The sequence below is a fragment of the Heteronotia binoei genome, chromosome 4, assembly GCF_032191835.1.
Source record: "Heteronotia binoei isolate CCM8104 ecotype False Entrance Well chromosome 4, APGP_CSIRO_Hbin_v1, whole genome shotgun sequence".
Lineage (NCBI taxonomy): Eukaryota > Metazoa > Chordata > Lepidosauria > Squamata > Gekkonidae > Heteronotia > Heteronotia binoei.
The window spans coordinates 168,199,679-168,215,581 of NC_083226.1; the positions used below are offsets into that span (position 1 = coordinate 168,199,679).

The 15,903-nt window shown below is 49.2% G+C and overlaps 1 protein-coding gene across 4 annotated transcripts in view; it reads right to left on the reverse strand.

Annotated features, from left to right (window-relative positions):
• Positions 1 to 680: 680 nt before the first annotated feature.
• CTIF (cap binding complex dependent translation initiation factor) overlaps positions 681 to 15,903 on the reverse strand; it is a 181,662-nt gene continuing 166,439 nt past the window's right edge. For all 4 annotated transcript variants that reach the window (XM_060236193.1, XM_060236192.1, XM_060236190.1 and 1 more), the window contains 3 exons: positions 10,423 to 10,578; positions 3,608 to 3,661; positions 681 to 1,250 (listed from right to left, as the gene is read on the reverse strand). In XM_060236193.1, the coding sequence (XP_060092176.1) occupies positions 1,035 to 1,250; positions 3,608 to 3,661; positions 10,423 to 10,578 (426 nt within the window). In that variant the 3' untranslated portion in view covers positions 681 to 1,034. The remainder of the gene's footprint in view (positions 1,251 to 3,607; positions 3,662 to 10,422; positions 10,579 to 15,903) is intronic.

A 15,903-nucleotide genomic window follows, 5' to 3' on the forward strand; every position in this document is an offset into this window, starting at 1 on the left:
ATGTGCCTTTTTTCTTGGAAGTGACACCAAGGGGATACTGTGGGACTCACGCAGACCGGGCCGCAAATAGGTTCTCGGCAAGACGTTTCATGGCGTTAATACTTCCAAAGTGGTTGTCGTGTTTTGCTCCCTAGCTTCCAGGATCCTTCCGCAAACCTCTTCAAGCTCGTTGCCGTTATCCTTGCTTCTCAAACCCCCCCCCCCCGCTTGATAGCAATTTGTCTATTCGCGCACATAGGAGATATACATACACATAGGCGTATAAAATAAAAAAATGGGAAAACCCCAGTGCAAATTTTCTTTGAAAATAAAGAGAGAAAACAACCCATCCCTTACAGACATCTAATCTGGAACGAGGTTTCAAGGTAGGAAAGCCAGATGGAGGGAGACAAAATCTTGACGACAAGAGGAGTGGAAGAAAAGGTGGGGCGGAAGGGGGGGGGGCGGGAGAAAGAAGGGGCCTCTTTGCTTGACAAAAGCTGTCAATTAACAGTGTCTGGTGTGGAACGTGTCTGCCTTTGTCCCCCCCCCCAAGACATCTGCTGTGAGTCGCCTCTCGCCAGTTGGCCAGCCGATGTAGGCCAGGAGGAAGCCCGTGAAAGCCATCCGTGCCTGTTCTCCACTGGGCTATTCAAGCCCTCCGTGTTCTTTCTGAGCCCAGACAATGACCCAACGGGGTGTGGAGCTGAACAAGCCATGGGTTTAATGAAAAGGGAACCCTAAAACAAAACACAGCAGGGAAAGAGAGAGAGAGAGAGAGGGAGGGAGGGCTGGCGACGGCGGCACTCGAGGACACAGCTGAAAAGGAAACATGCTTCGCCCCCGTGAACGTATTTCTAAAGCATGCTGGGGTTTGTCGTCGTCGGGATCGGATCACAAAGGGTCTCCCGGTCCCTCCTCGGGATGCCGTGTGGCTCAGTTCCTTCCCAAATCCATTCTCTCCACCCCCCCCCCTTCGTGTATTTTTGCTTTTCTTTTGTTGTTTTTAAAGTGCGTGCCTTCCTTTTGGCTCTCCCTCATTCCCCGCCTCTCTTTCAGGCTGTCAGTTTCTGGATTGTCTTGTTGTAGTACTGTGTGATGGTGGGCGTCAGCGGGTTCCAATTGTTGGCGTGCAGCTCAATGACTTCGAGGAGGAGGGACCGGGTCAGCGTGGACTCCGAGGGGCACAGCATCTTGTCTCGGGCGGCCGCCAGCAGCTCCGTCATCATCTCGGGCAGCTGCTCCTCCAAAAGCCGGCCGGTGCTTTGCAGCTGTCGGGAACGAGAGATACGGGGTGCGTCAAAAGCTGGGCGCTCAAGAGCACAAGGTGCGCCCCGTTTCCACCATGTCAATTTATTAATTAAACTATTTACTCCCCCCCTCCGGTACGATAAAGGGTGGGATCAATTTATTATGCATAAAATCTCAAATTGTGCGAACCGCCACCTTACAGACTCAGAAAGGGTTTATAATAAATTTGGATCTATCCGGGCCCCGGTATTTAGCTTTATGTCAGAACATTGCTTTCTTCATTCTAATCGCGCTTATCATTCTTGGTTTCATTTTTAATTACATGTGGCCAGAGAGGCTCATCTCTGAGTGGAATATATCGATGGCTCGTATTTAGATACAACTCCTCCGTTTATGGTATTTTATGGAGTATTTCTCTTGACTATTCTATGCAATGCAACTGAATGATATAATTTAATGTTCTTTTAAATGTATTTGTAAGTTGCAATTCTTTGTTTTTAATAAGGATTCATTTATTTAAAAAAATCACTCCCAGCCTTTCTCTTGGAGCTCGAGGTGGCTTGCCATTCCAAATTTTAAAAAAAACACAGAAATACACAGAAAATCCCAGATAACAACCCCCCCCCCCTCACCCAAGAAAATGCCTGTATGTGTGCAATTGCTGTCAAGCAGCTTCCAAATTATGGCATCCTTATGAATGAATGACCTCCCAAGCATCCTATTGTTAAAGAGCCTTACTCAGGTTTTGCGAACGGAAGGCGCTGATTTTCCTCGATTGAGTCAATTCCGTATCATGTTGGGTCTTCTTTTCGTGCTCCCTTCAGCTACTTCTTGCATTATTTTATTTATTTGCTAAATTTACATCCCGCCCTGCCCCACGAATGGGCTCAGAGCAGCTTGCAAAAGGATAGAGGCACCTTCTTTTGGGGCTCACAGAATTGGACCCCCTTGAGTCCAATCCTTTTGAAACTTGGCGGGTGTTTTGAGGAGAAGCACCAGATGCTATGCTGAAAATGTGGTGCCTCTACCTCAAAAACACAGCCCCCAGAGCCCCAGATACCCACAAATCGATTGGACTGCCCAGCAGATTTCCCCCCACTTTCTGATAACGTTGATAGCGGGCGGAGGGCCTCCAAACTGGGGGATCCCATGCCCCGAACTGGGGATTGGCAATCCTAGTCTCTGGGCACAGAGTTCCCAGGGCCCCAGTCCTCTTCTATCCACCACTAGTCCCCATACATGCCCCCCCTTCCCCTTCCTCCCATCTGCCTGGGTGCCTTGGATTGCTCGAGAGCTCTTTCACTGGCCAGGCTTATCACTCCCTGCAGCCCTTTTCTCAGTGGCGCTGGGCAGTGAGCGCAGCTGTGAGCAAGGAGGAGATCAAGCAAATAATGGAGTGGGGCGTCGACAGCAGTGAGCCCTGCCAGAAGCCATGGGAACCAGCAGCTGCCCCTTCCTCAAGGCATGCTGATGCCAGCCCTGTGATCTGGACTTGGTGACCGGTGCTGGACTAAACCCTGTGGAGGCCCTTGGGCAGTCAAAATCTCAGGGGCCCCCTCGCAAACTATCTCAGAGTCGGAGGGCCCACCCCACCGCCCGCAGTCCCTGCTGCAGCCTGCTTGTGGGGGAGAGGCAGAGAGAGGCAGGCTTGGCGTTGACGCCAGCAGCAGCCGCACCAGCAAAGAGCGGCTCAGTTGCTGGCTGCACGTGCAAGCTGGGAGGGCTGCAAGCAGGGGGGAAATCGGGAGGGGGGGGGGAGCCGGCATGGGGGCCCATCAGGGGTCGTTTTGTAGAAAAATAAGATGCTGGAGCTCATTAGCATAACTCATTAGCATACGCCCCCTCAGCCAAAAGCAACCCAATACAAGAAAGGAGAGCCCCGGGTGAGCGAGGCCTGCTTGGGCTGGTTAGAGATCCAGCCAGTCCCAAGAAGGCCTCACTCGCCTGGGGCTCTCCTGGGCCACCCCCACCCCGACAAAAGGCCAGCAAGCCACCTGCCGCCCAAAATCACATAAGAAGTGGAGAAAGGGTGTTGTGGGCTTCTCCAGGGGTTAATGAGGGCCGCTGGGGGTGTGGCAAAGCCCCTGGTGGCTGGCTGGCTGCCCGCTCTCCTAACCCAGGGATTGTTATGCAGCTGCACCTACTATTCAATGGTCAAGGTAGTGGGGAGGAGGAGGAGGGGGAACCCTCAGAAAGGTTCAGGAGCTGTGCTCCTGTGAACTCCTGCTGAATCTGAGACCTGGGACCCATAGGCCAGTGCCTAATTGGCCTAATTGTTAATCCGGCCCTGTTGCTGACCCTTTTTTGAAAGCCCTCTGCCTCGATTCAGGATCTGTCATAAGGGAGGGGGGATAGGGAGAACTGCTGAGTTTCCTACCTCCATGGAACAGCAAAGGACGGCATCCTCCTTTATGTCCTGAGATTGCAACAACTGCGGGAAACGAAAGCAAACGAAAAAGACACCGTTTTAGGGAATTTTGTCATGCTTTGATTCAAGCAAAAAGAAACTCCCCTCTGCTCGCTTGCTTTTGCATCCGTCATTTGGCTACTTGGAAAAGTAAACAATTCTGGTCACCGCACCTCAAGAAAGATATTATAGCATTGGAGAAAGTGCAGAAAAGGGCAACTAGAATAATTAAAGGGTTGGGACACTTTCCCTATGAAGAAAGGTTGAAACGCTTGGGGCTCTTTAGCTTGGAGAAATGTCGACTGCGGGGTGACACGATAGAGGTTTACAAGATAATGCATGGGATGGAGAAACTAGAGAAAGAAGGACTTTTCTCCCTTTCTCACAATACAAGACCTCATGGGCATTCGATGAAATTGCTGAGCAATCGGGTTAGGATGGATAAAAGGAAGTACTTCTTCACCCAAAGGGTGATTAACTTGTGGAATTCACTGCCACAGGAGGTGGCGGCGGCTACAAACATAGACAGTTTCAAGAAGGGAATGGATAAGCATATGGAGCAGAGGTCCATCAGTGGCTATTAGTCACAGCTTATTGTTGGAACTCTCTTGTCTGGGGCAGTGATGCTCTGTATTCCTGTGCTTGGGGGGGCGCACAATGGAAGAGCTTCTAGCCCCACTTATGGACCTCTTGATGGCACTTGGTTGTTTTTTTATTTTTGGCCACTGTGTGTACAGAGTGTTGGACTGGATGGACCACTGGCCTGATCCAACATGGCTTCTCTTATGTTCTTATGTGACACAGAGTGTTGGACTGGATGGGCCACTGGCCTGATCCAACATGGCTTCTCTTATGTTCTTATGTGACACAGAGTGTTGGACTGGAGGGGCCATTGGCCTGATCCAACATGGCTTCTCTTATGTTCTTAGGTGACACAGAGCGTTAGACTGGAGGGGCCATTGGCCTGATCCAACATGGCTTCTCTTATGTTCTTATGTGACACAGAGTGTTGGACTGGATGGGCCACTGGCCTGATCCAACATGGCTTCTCTTATGTTCTTATGTGACACAGAGTGTTGGACTGGATGGGCCACTGGCCTGATCCAACATAGCTTCTCTTATGTTCTTATGTGACACAGAGTGTTGGACTGGATGGGCCACTGGGCTGATCCAACATGGCTTCTCTTATGTTCTTAGGTGACACAGAGCGTTAGACTGCAGGGGCCATTGGCCTGATCCAACATGGCTTCTCTTATGTTCTTATGTGACACAGAGTGTTGGACTGGATGGGCCACTGGGCTGATCCAACATGGCTTCTCTTATGTTCTTAGGTGACACAGAGCGTTAGACTGGAGGGGCCATTGGCCTGATCCAACATGGCTTCTCTTATGTTCTTATGAGGAAGGGAGAGGGTATTTTCTTTGACTGGTGAAATTCTTATGAGAAAATACTGTTAGTGAGCTGTATTCCTGGCTAGAGTTATGGGTTGCCAAGATTAGGGGAAGAAGAAGAAGGAGGAAGAGGAGGAGAAGATTGGATTTATACCCTCCCTTCACTCAGTCTCAGAGTGCCTTACAATCTCCTTTCCCTTCCCCTCCCCACAAAAAAACACCATATGAGATAGGTGGGGCTGAGAGAGCTCTGAGAGAACTTGGTCTTGAGAGAATTTGTGACTGACTCAAGGTTACACCAGCAGGTGCATGTGGAGGAGTGGGGAATCAGACCCGGTTCTCTCAGATTAGAGAGCCTGTGCTCTTAACCATTACACCAAACTGGTTCTCTAGCGAAGTCCCTGGAGGATAAGAGACTGCTGGTTCAAATCTGGGCTCTACCCTAAAATCTCCAGGGAGCTTTAGCCTAAGGGTGGCCCAACTTGCTCAGTGTAAGAGCCACACAGAATGAACATTATATGTTTGAGAGCTGCAAGACATGAATGTCAGATGTTTGAGAGCTGCAAGGGAAGGAAGGAAGGAAGGAAGGAAGGAAGGAAGGAAGGAAGGAAGGAAGGAAGGAAGGAAGGAAGGAAGGAAGGAAGGAAAGAAGGAAGGAAGGAAGGAAAATAGATGGGGGAGGGAGAGGTGGAAAGAAAGCAACTTTAACTTTAAATGCATTCTCCAAGCCACCAGCTGGCTTGATTTGGAGAAGTGATTTAACGAGACAAATGCCTTCTCCAAACCAGCCAATGCAATGGTGGGGGCTTTTAGAGCCACACAATATGTATGAAAAAAACCCCAGCAGCACCCCCACCCCGATCTGTAGAAAAATTGTCTTCCATGAAAGTGGTCCCTGGTGCCAAAAAGGTTGGGAACTGCTGATTTAAAATATTAACATGGTGACTGGATAGGAGTTACAGCTTTGGGTTGGTAAATCCATTGGGATTTGGGGTAGCGCCTGGGAGGGCAAGGCTTGGGGAAGGGCGAGACCTCCGTGGGGTCTAATGCCAGAGTCCACCCAAGGAAGCCACTAGTAGTTTGGAGATCAGTTGTCATTCTGGGAGGTCTCCAGGCCACGTCCTGGAGGTTGACAACCCTACAGTTGAGACCCAGTTTGGTGTAGTGGTTAAGTGCACAGACTCTTATCTGGGAGAATTGGGTTTGATTCCCCACTCCTCCACTTGCACCTGCTGGAATGGCCTTGAGTCAGCCATAGCTCTTGCAGGAGTTGTCCTTGAAAGGGCAGCTGCTGTGAGAGCCCTCTCAGCCCCATCCACCTCACAAGGTGTCTGTTGTGGGGGAAGAAGATATAGGAGATTGTAAGCAGCTCTGAGTCTCTGATTCAGAGAGAAGGGTGGGGTATAAATCTGCAGTCTTCTTTCCACAGGGTGTCTGTTGTGGGGGGAGAAGACCCAGGAGATTGTAAGCCGCTCTGAGTCTCTGATTCAGAGAAAAGGGCGGGGTATAAATCTTCAGTCTTCTTCTTTTTCTACAGTTCATCCAGTAGCCATCACTGCCAAGTAGGGATTTGAAGCTAAGTCTCTGTAGTCCGTGCTCAGCAAGTTATGTCACGATAGCTTCTCTTTCTTGCGAATGGGCAGCACTGTAAGTCTTGGCTGCTGGACAAATTGGAGAACATGAGAGCATCGATATTGGCCACTTGAAACTACAAGTATAAGCTGCTTTAGGTCCCCGTAGAGAGGATAGGTAGGGTGTAAATGAAGTAAATACCTAAATAAATTCATGTGAAGCCCTTTGGACAACATTGTGAAGTGTGAAGTGTGCCCAGGGGTTGTTTTGTGGAAAAATAAGTGGTGGAGCTCATTAGCATCACTTATTAGCATATGCCAATCCCTCCCCCCCCCAGCCAAAAGCAACCCAATGCAAGAAAGGAGAGCCCCGGGCGAATGAGGCCTGCTTGGGCTGCCTAGAGATCCAGCCAACCCAAGCAGGCCTCGCTCATCCGGGGCTCTCCTGGGCTGCCCCCCCAGTCAAAAGTCCAGCAAGCCACCCACCGCCCGAAATCACATCAGAAGTGGTGAAAGGGTGGTGTGGGCTTCTCCAGGGTTAATGAGGGCTGCTGGGGGTGTGGCAAAGCTCCCGGTGGCTGGCTGGCTGGCCGCTCTCCTAATCCAGAGATTGTTATGCAGCTGCACCTCCTATTCAATGGACAAGGTAGGTGGGGAGGAGGAGGGGGAACCCTCAGAAAGGTTCAGGAGCTGCGCTCCTGTGAGCTCCTGCTGAATCTGAGGCCTGAGCGTGCCTATTATGATCAGCTTCCCGTGACCAAATAAGAGGGTGGAAAGCTTTCCCCTTTGAGGGACGGGTTACGAATCCACGAATGCAAAGGAGCAGAATACGTCCCTTGGTAACTTGTGTTCTTTTGAGAAAATCTTGCAAGGCTCTTATTTGAAAGACCGGCTGCGTTGCTCTAGCGCGCAGTGGCCAGGATTTAGGAACACTCCCGTCGCTTTCTAAGAATGGAAGCAAAGATGAATGGGGAAAAGTTAAACAAAAAAACAATAGACTGAAGTGACTCAAGGAAACGTTTCCCTGCATCCCGGCCGCACATTAAACTCTCTGGTCTTCAATAGGATCAGGCTGGTAAACGGAAGTGAGCCGCAGACCTGCTAGAGGGCGCTTCTCGTAAGAAGCTGGGGAGGCTAATTGGTGGCAGTGGGGCCCCCTTTTTTTTTATTAACAAGCAAAATGCCGGCAATTATGGGAACCCAAAGGGTCACCTTCTGGGGAGACCACCCAGGGGCAGGTGAGCAGCGGTGGTGGTGGGGAATGCATTGGGGTTTGTTGTCAATGAATCCAAACACTTATCTTTTCTCTGTGGAGTTGAATGGTATCTCTCATTTATACTGCAGAAAGTAGAAAAGGTGTATCCTAGAACTCGAGGGGGGGGGGAATAAACCATCAGTGCGGGGGAGGGAGTAAACCATGCTGTGGGGGGGAGGGACGGTGGCTCAGTGGCAGAGCATCTGCTTGGTAAGCAGAAGGTCCCAGGTTCAATCCCCGGCATCTCCAACTAAAAAGGGTCCAGGCAAATAGGTGTGAAAGACCTCAGCTGTTCAAGGGGAGGGACGGTGGCTCAGTGGCAGAGCATCTGCTTGGTAAGCAGAAGGTCCCAGGTTCAATCCCTGGCATCTCCAACTAAAAGGGGTCCAGGCAAATAGGTGTGAAAAACCTCAGCTTGAGACCCTGAAGAACCGCTGCCAGTCTGAGTAGACAATACTGACGTTGATGGACCGAGGGTCTTATTCAGTATAAGGCAGCTTCATATGTTCATATATATGTATCGTGAGTCCTCACGCGGCACCAGATCTTTAGGAATGGGAGCAGATTTTGCTATCTCATGCTGACAGCATCCTGTTCACTGAGCCAGTTTGGTGTAGTGGTTAACTGTGCATGGACTCTTATCCGGGAGAACCCGGTTTGATTCCCCACTCCTCCACTTGCAGCTGCTGGAATGGCCTGGGGTCAGCCAGAGCTCTTGCGGGAGTTATCGTTGAAAAGGCAGCTGCTGTAAGAGCTCTCTCAGCCCCACCTACCTCACAAGATGGCTGTCATGATCAGGGAAGGTAAAGGAGCTTGTGACCGCTCTGAGATGCAGTAAATCCAATATCTTCTTCAATATCTTCCTAGGAAGGCTGTGCCGAATGTTCGCGGGGGAACATTTTCGGTGTGAAACAATACAGCATCAGGAGGCCTCAAATGTTCTCCGAAAGAACGCCCCCCCCCCCCAGTTTATGAGTGCCTTCCTCTACAGAGTCTTCCTTGGTGGTCTCCCATCCAAGTACTGACCACGCTTGGGGCCCAGACCTAAATACCAACCCGGCTTAGCTTAGACTGATGGCGATCCAAGCAAGGAGCTTTCAAGGAAAGTGAGACACAGAGGTGGTTTATCGTGGCCTTCTTCTGTAGAGCCTTTCTCCCCTATCCAAGGCCCGACCGTACTTAGCTTCTGAAATCTGTGACAAGATCAGGCTATACAAAGGGTGGCCCAACTTTGGCTCGGGAGCCACATGTGGCTCTTTCACACATACTGTGTGGATCCACCACTCTGTCAGGCAGCTTGGAGAAGGTACTTGGCTGGCTTGCCTTGGAGAATGCATTTAAAGTTGCTTTCTTTCCACTTCTCCCTCCCCCACCTATTTGCCTGCCTGCCTTCCGCCTGTCCATCCTTCCTTATTTCTTGTCTTGCAGCTCTCAAACATCAGACGTCCATGTCTTGTGGCTCTCAAACATCTGACATTTAGGCTGATTCTGCACTAACACTGCTCCGCGCCAGGCTTCCGTTTCTCTCTGGAGCAAGCTATTGATTTTGCAAAAGTTGCTCTGCACTGCCATTTTGCGTGGGGAAAACCCACGATTTGCCGCACCGCAGCGTAAACCTGTTTTTTCGGGTTTACACTGCGGTGTGGCCAAATTGCAGGTTTTTTCTGCGCAAAATGGCGGTGCGGAGCAAATGGTGTGAAATTGCTAGCTTGCTTCGGAAAGAAACGGAAGCCTGGCATGGAGCAAGGTCGGAATCCGCCTCATTCTGTGTGGCTCTTACATTAAGCAAGTTTGGCTACCTCTGGGCTATACCTGGGTTATACCATACCATTAGAACATAAGAACACAAGAGAAGCCATGTTGGATCAGGCCAATGGCCCATCCAGTCCAACACTCTGTGTCACATAAGAACACAAGAGAAGCCATGTTGGATCAGGCCAATGGCCCATCCAGTCCAACACTCTGTGTCACATAAGAACATAAGAGAAGCCATGTTGGATCAGGCCAGTGGCCCATCCAGTCCAACACTCTGTGTCACATAAGAACACAAGAGAAGCCCTGTTGGATCAGGCCAATGGCCCATCCAGTCCAACACTCTCTGTCACATAAGAACGTAAGAGAAGCCATGTTGGATCAGGCCAATGGCCCATCCAGTCCATCACTCTGTGTCACATAAGAACATAAGAGAAGCCATGTTGGATCAGGCCAATGGCCCATCCAGTCCAATACTCTGTGTCACACAGTGGCCAAAAAAAGAACTACCCAGGTGCCATCAGGAGGTCCACTGGTGGGGCCAGGACATGAGACAGTTTCCCCTCCCAAGCACGAAGAATACAGAGCATCACTGCTCCAGACAGAGAGTTCCATCAATACCCTTTGGCTCACAGCCACTGATGGCCACATTCCACAGGCCTTCTAGAGAAAAAGCCATTTGCAGAACAACCTCTTTGTTATAATTTTCCTCTCCAGCTGCAAACGGTGAGGAACGACTGCAGGAATCTTCACAAAGAGGCGTTTCTCCTGTGCTGCGCTAGACTGGGCGGAAGAGACAGGACAAGGCACGTTTACCTCCCTGAGACAGGTATAAATGGGGCAGACGAGGACTCGGAAGGGCTCTCCGGTGCTGCTCCTCATGGTGCCGAACACTTCGCAGAGGAAGGTGATGAAGCCCAGCCAGCGCTCCACGTCGCTCTGCTGCAGCTCCTCCCGCCTCGTAAAGTCTTTCTGCGCAAAACGAAACACAATGAAACAAAAAAGAGAGAAGAAGAAGAGAAGAAGAAATTGGATTTATACTCCACCCCTCACTCTGAATCTCAGAGCGGTCACAATCTCCTTGACCTCCCTCCCCCCCATAACAGACACCCTTGTGAGGTGGGTGGGGCTGAGAGAGCTCTGACAGAAGCTGCCCTTTTGAAGACAACTCTGCGAGAGCTATTTTTATATATATATATTTAGTAGGCTTATATTCCACCCGTAAATAGGCTCAGGGCGGTTCACAACGTACAATAACAACCATAAAAACCTACAGTTCAGAGTTACAACAATACATTAAAATTAAACAAGTAAAAACAATAAATAAGGCGCACCACAGGCGGGAAGGGCACATCCTACAGGTAAGCAGTTATAGGCCCAGATTAAATGATGGTAGTAACAGCAAGATAGCACTGCAGTAGGACACAATGTTGCCACAAGGGAGGCCAACTGATGGAGTAATAGCTGGAACAGGACGCCCTCTGCCTCAGCCAAAAGCCCAGCAGAATAGCTCCGTCTTGCAGGCCCCACGAAATGGCAGTAGCTCAGGTAGGGCCTGGATCTCCACGGGGAGACGATTCCACCAGGCAGGGGCCAAAGCTGAAAAGGCCCTGGTCGAGGCAAGTCAGATGTCCTTTGGGCCAGGGGTGCTCAGGAGGTGTTGCGTAGCCGATTGTATATGGCTGACCCAAGGTCATTCTAGCAGCTGCAAGCAGAGGAGTGGCGAATCAAACCCAGTTCTCCCAGATAAGAGTCCAGGCAACAGAAGGCATCAAGGGAAACGAAACTGCCATGTCTGGGAGCAGGGCGGCAGCTCTTAAAGAATGGAACAAAGGGAAAGCCAAAGTGGGGTCTGAATAGAAGAGACAGCTGGCTCCTCTTCTCTACCGGCAGCCCAGGCCTACCTGCCTCACAGCTTCCCAATGGACACGTCACCCCTATCAACAAGCGGGGCTCTATAACAGGGCCTGTTCTGAATTTTGGGGAGCTCTGGGCAGAGAGTGCCTAGGGTCTCTCCTCTGGCTACCCCCAACCCCCCATCTCATGCCTCCCTTCCTACCTGCTGACCCACCTGGCTGTGCATTCTTCCCCCACATCCTCATGATCCTTCTCACCACCTGCACTCACAGATGCATGTTGTGATGACCACAGACACAGTCAGTCTTAAAAGAGAGGTTCAAGGAGGAGAGGTCTATTGGGGGCTACTTGCCATGGTGACTAAAGGGAATTGTTTTGTTCAGAGCATCATAGAGTTGGAAGGGACCTCCAGGGCCATCTAGTCCAACCCCCTGCACAATGCAGGAAACTCACAAATACCTCCCCCTAAATTCACAGGATCCTTATTGCCGTCAGATGGCCATCATATCACCTCTCAACCGCCTCCTCTCCAGGCTAAACATCCCCAGCTCCTTCAACCTTTCTTCATAGGACTTGGTCTCCAGACCCCTCACCATCTTTGTCGCCCTCCTCTGGACCTGTTCCAGCTTGTCTATATCCTTCTTAAAATGTGGTGCCCAAAACTGAACACAATACTCCAGGTGAGGTCTTACCAGAGCAGAATAAAGCTAAATCATCACTTTACTTCATTTACTGACATTTTTTACAGAAATCTCATGGTCAATGCTTTGAGCCTAAGACTCAGAGGAAAACATGAAATGGCTGGGTATTGTGGGCTTTTGTACATAAGTTGCTTCATGTGCTGGTTAAGAACATGTAAAGGCACCATGACACAAACTGAGGGCTTTGTTTTTGACTACAAAACTATAGTTTTCCCTAGATAAATAACTACAACTCCTATGAGGCAGTGCAAGAATACAGAGAAGTACAGTGGTCAGTATCAGCCTACTTATATGGGAAACCTAGGTTTAAAATCCCCAGTCTACAAAGGAAATGTGCTGGGTGAACTTGGTCTGGACATACTCTCAGCCCAATCTAGTTTGTTGCCATTCCTTATCTAAATACTGAAATGTTGTCATTCCTCATACTAAATACTGAAAAAGACTGGATCATGAAGGCATGAATACAGTGAAAAGGGGGAGGCAAACCCAGTTTCCACAGGATAGTCCTGGTATAATGAGTCAACAAACATACACACACACTCTCTCTGTAGCGAGGCAAAACGCTCATACCTTGAATAAAACTTTGTTGGCCTTAAAGGTGCTTTGTATCCCTCTTGTGCGATTGAGGGAACTCGGCAAAGGAAGCCCTGGCTCTTTCCCTCCCTCCCCGGGGATGAGGGAGAGGAGCCTCAGCCATCAGTCTGCTGTGCGACTGAGAGCATGGTAAAGCAAGCTCTCCCTCTCTGCCTTCCTCCCCAAGAGAGGCGCCTCAGCCAATGGAGAACATAGAGGCTTTGCTCTGTAGCTCCTATACGATTGAGCAAGCCTGGAAAATCAAGCTGTGATGCAGAAGGAAGCAAGAGAGAGGGAAGCAATGGGCTAGAACATCAACAGGCTTTGGAAGTTGTGATGCACTCCAAGGCATGAGCTTGGTTTTTCAGGATAACCTAGTAGATGCAAGATCCTGAGTTAGATAGCAAACTGAAGAAGCTATCCTAAATGGGGAGAAAAGGCATGTGTTCATTTTGTAGGTTTATCAATAAATCTAATTCTCAACCTAGCCAAATCTGAGGATACTTAAATCTGGAGACTGGAGACATGAAGGGACAAGACAGATCTTTCTACAGACCTGAAAAATGTCCCAAGTGTGCAGAAAATTCTGAAATCTAAATTAAAAAATTAAAAAACAGAGGGTTTTTTTTTTTAAAAAGCCCAAATTATAAAAATAGCACCTGCAACTTTAAGTACCAGAAACCCTCAGTGGCTGTTGCTAGGCAACCAAAACAGTATTCCCAGCATTCAACACTTGATTTCTGTCAGTGAAAGGCAGGGCCCTTTCTGGGGTTGTTTTTGCTTTTGAGAGAGGACTCACCAGGGGTGAATCTTTGGGGGCTTATAGGAAATGTTTTATTTTTATTTTATTTTATTTATATCCTGCCCTACCCCACCAAAGTGGGCTCAGGGCGGCTAAAAAGAAATATATTTAATCCACCATTTTAAGAGCTGTGATGCTTAAGAGTCAAAAAGAGAAAAAAGCTACAGAGAAAGTATTCCATGCTTAACCAGGGTGATTTCGGACATTCCATTTGTTTGCAAAAATACAGCAGTAAGCATTTACATTAATTTTTTCCATGTAAAAGCTTGCTTAAAGGTAGAGCGTAGCTCACATATTAAGGCAGTATACTGATCATATATTAAGAACTGGGCAACGATGAGCAATTACTGGAGATAATTTTAACTTAATGCACAGAGACGTTTGTAATTATGCGCATCTAATAAAAAAACTGTTTACTATTGTCAGCAATTTGTGCTGTGGTCACTTCTTAGTGGTAATTTATTTTAAAATAACCATCATTTTAAAAAGCAGTATGTATGGGAAAGCTCCAGAGACTCAATATCTGGTTTTGGTTGTTGACTGCAGAACACAGTTCACCAGTGAGTCATTCCCGTAATTAAAATTTTAAAATGGGAAAGACTTTTGCCTGAGTCTACCTGTGTGAGTCAGAGCTTGCTTATACCTTAAAGCCACTGTGAATCTGCCACTCAAAATGGCGTCCATATAGAGAGTTCCCTCCCTCGCTGCCCTTCTAGTCAGCAAGGTGGTGTGGCAGTAAACCTTCACCAACTAGGGTTGCCAAGTTCAATTCAAGAAATATCTGGGGACTTTGGGGGTGGAGCCAGGAGACTTTGGGGGTGGAGCCAGGAGCAAGGCTGTGACAAGCGTAACAGGTCCGCACACCATTTAAATGCCTTCCCTCCACTGGAAATATTGAAGGATAGGGGCACCTTCTTTTGGGGCTCATAGAATTGGACTCCCTGGTCCAATCTTTTTGAAACTTGGAAGGTGTTTTCAGGGGAAGCTGCAAATTTGGTGTTTCTACCTTTGGTGCTTCTACCTCTTCGAGACCACCTCTCCCCATATGAACCCCCCCCCCCCAAGCTCTGAGGTCTGATGCTCAACACTTTCTCATGGTCCCTGGTCCTAAGGACACCTGGCTGGCTTCAACGAGGGCCAGGGCCTTTTCGGTCAGGGCCCCTACCTGGTGGAATGAGCTCCCGCTGGAGAGCCGGGCCCTGCGGGACTTATCCAGGTTTCGCAAGGCCTGTAAGACGGAGCTATTCCGCCAGGCTTTTAATTAATCCAGCGGGCGTCCTCTGAAAGTCATCCCTTCCCCCAGCATTTCACCACTATGGTGTTATGTTTATGCTGTTAGCCATCAGCCGCATGCTGTTTACCGCCTGTGTCTGTAAGACTGTTTCCTGTGCTGCTCCTGTTTTGTAATGTCTGTTTTTATGGTATTGTTTTTGTTTTATTGTCGTGAGCCGCCCTGAGCCCACTTGCGGGATAAGGCAGGGTATAAATCTAAAAATTAAATTAAATTTAAAACAGCACGCCCCCCTTCCAGTCCCAGGTACCCACGGATCAATTCTCCATTATACGATATGGGAATCCTTCTCCATAGGGAATAATGGAGTGCCCAGCAGACATCTCCCTCCCCCCCTGCTTTCTGATGACCCTGAAGTGGGGGGAGGGCCCCCAAACTGGGGACTGGCAACCCTATCATGGTTGGAAAAGGAGTTGGGAGTTGAGGGGCGGTGGAGGCAAAGATGCCAGCTCTGGGTTGGGAAATTCCTAGAGATTTGGGGGTGAAAGCAAGGAAGGCAGGAGAAGGACATCAGCAAGATTTGACATCACAGAGTATGCCCTTCAATGCAGTCATTTTATCCAGGGGAATTGATACCTATAGTCTGGAGATCAGATGCAATGTTGAGAGAATTGGGAGACTGGCAAACCTGGGGTGGGGCGGTGGGGTGGACCCTAGCAAGGAAGGGATCTCTGAGCTCAGTCCTGGTGTTAGTTACAGATTCCAAGAAAAGGCTTGGGAATAATATAGCCCCAGGTGGGAGCACGGAATGGTGACTTCGCTGGTAGAGGAAGTGGCCAAAGGGCATTTTAATGAAAAGTTTTTAGAAAAAGAAGAAGACTGAAGAAGATTGCAGATTTGTACCCTGCCGTTCTCCCTGAATCAGAGACTCAGAGCGGCTTACAATCTCCCATATCTTCTCCCCACACAACAGACACCCTGTGAGGTGGGTGGGGCTGAGAGGGCTCTCACAGCGGCTGCCCATTCAAGGACCGCTCTGCGAGAGCTATGGCTAACCCAAGGTCACTCCAGGAGATGCATGTAAAGAAACGGGGAATCAAACCCGGTTCTCCCAGATAAGAGTCCGCACACTT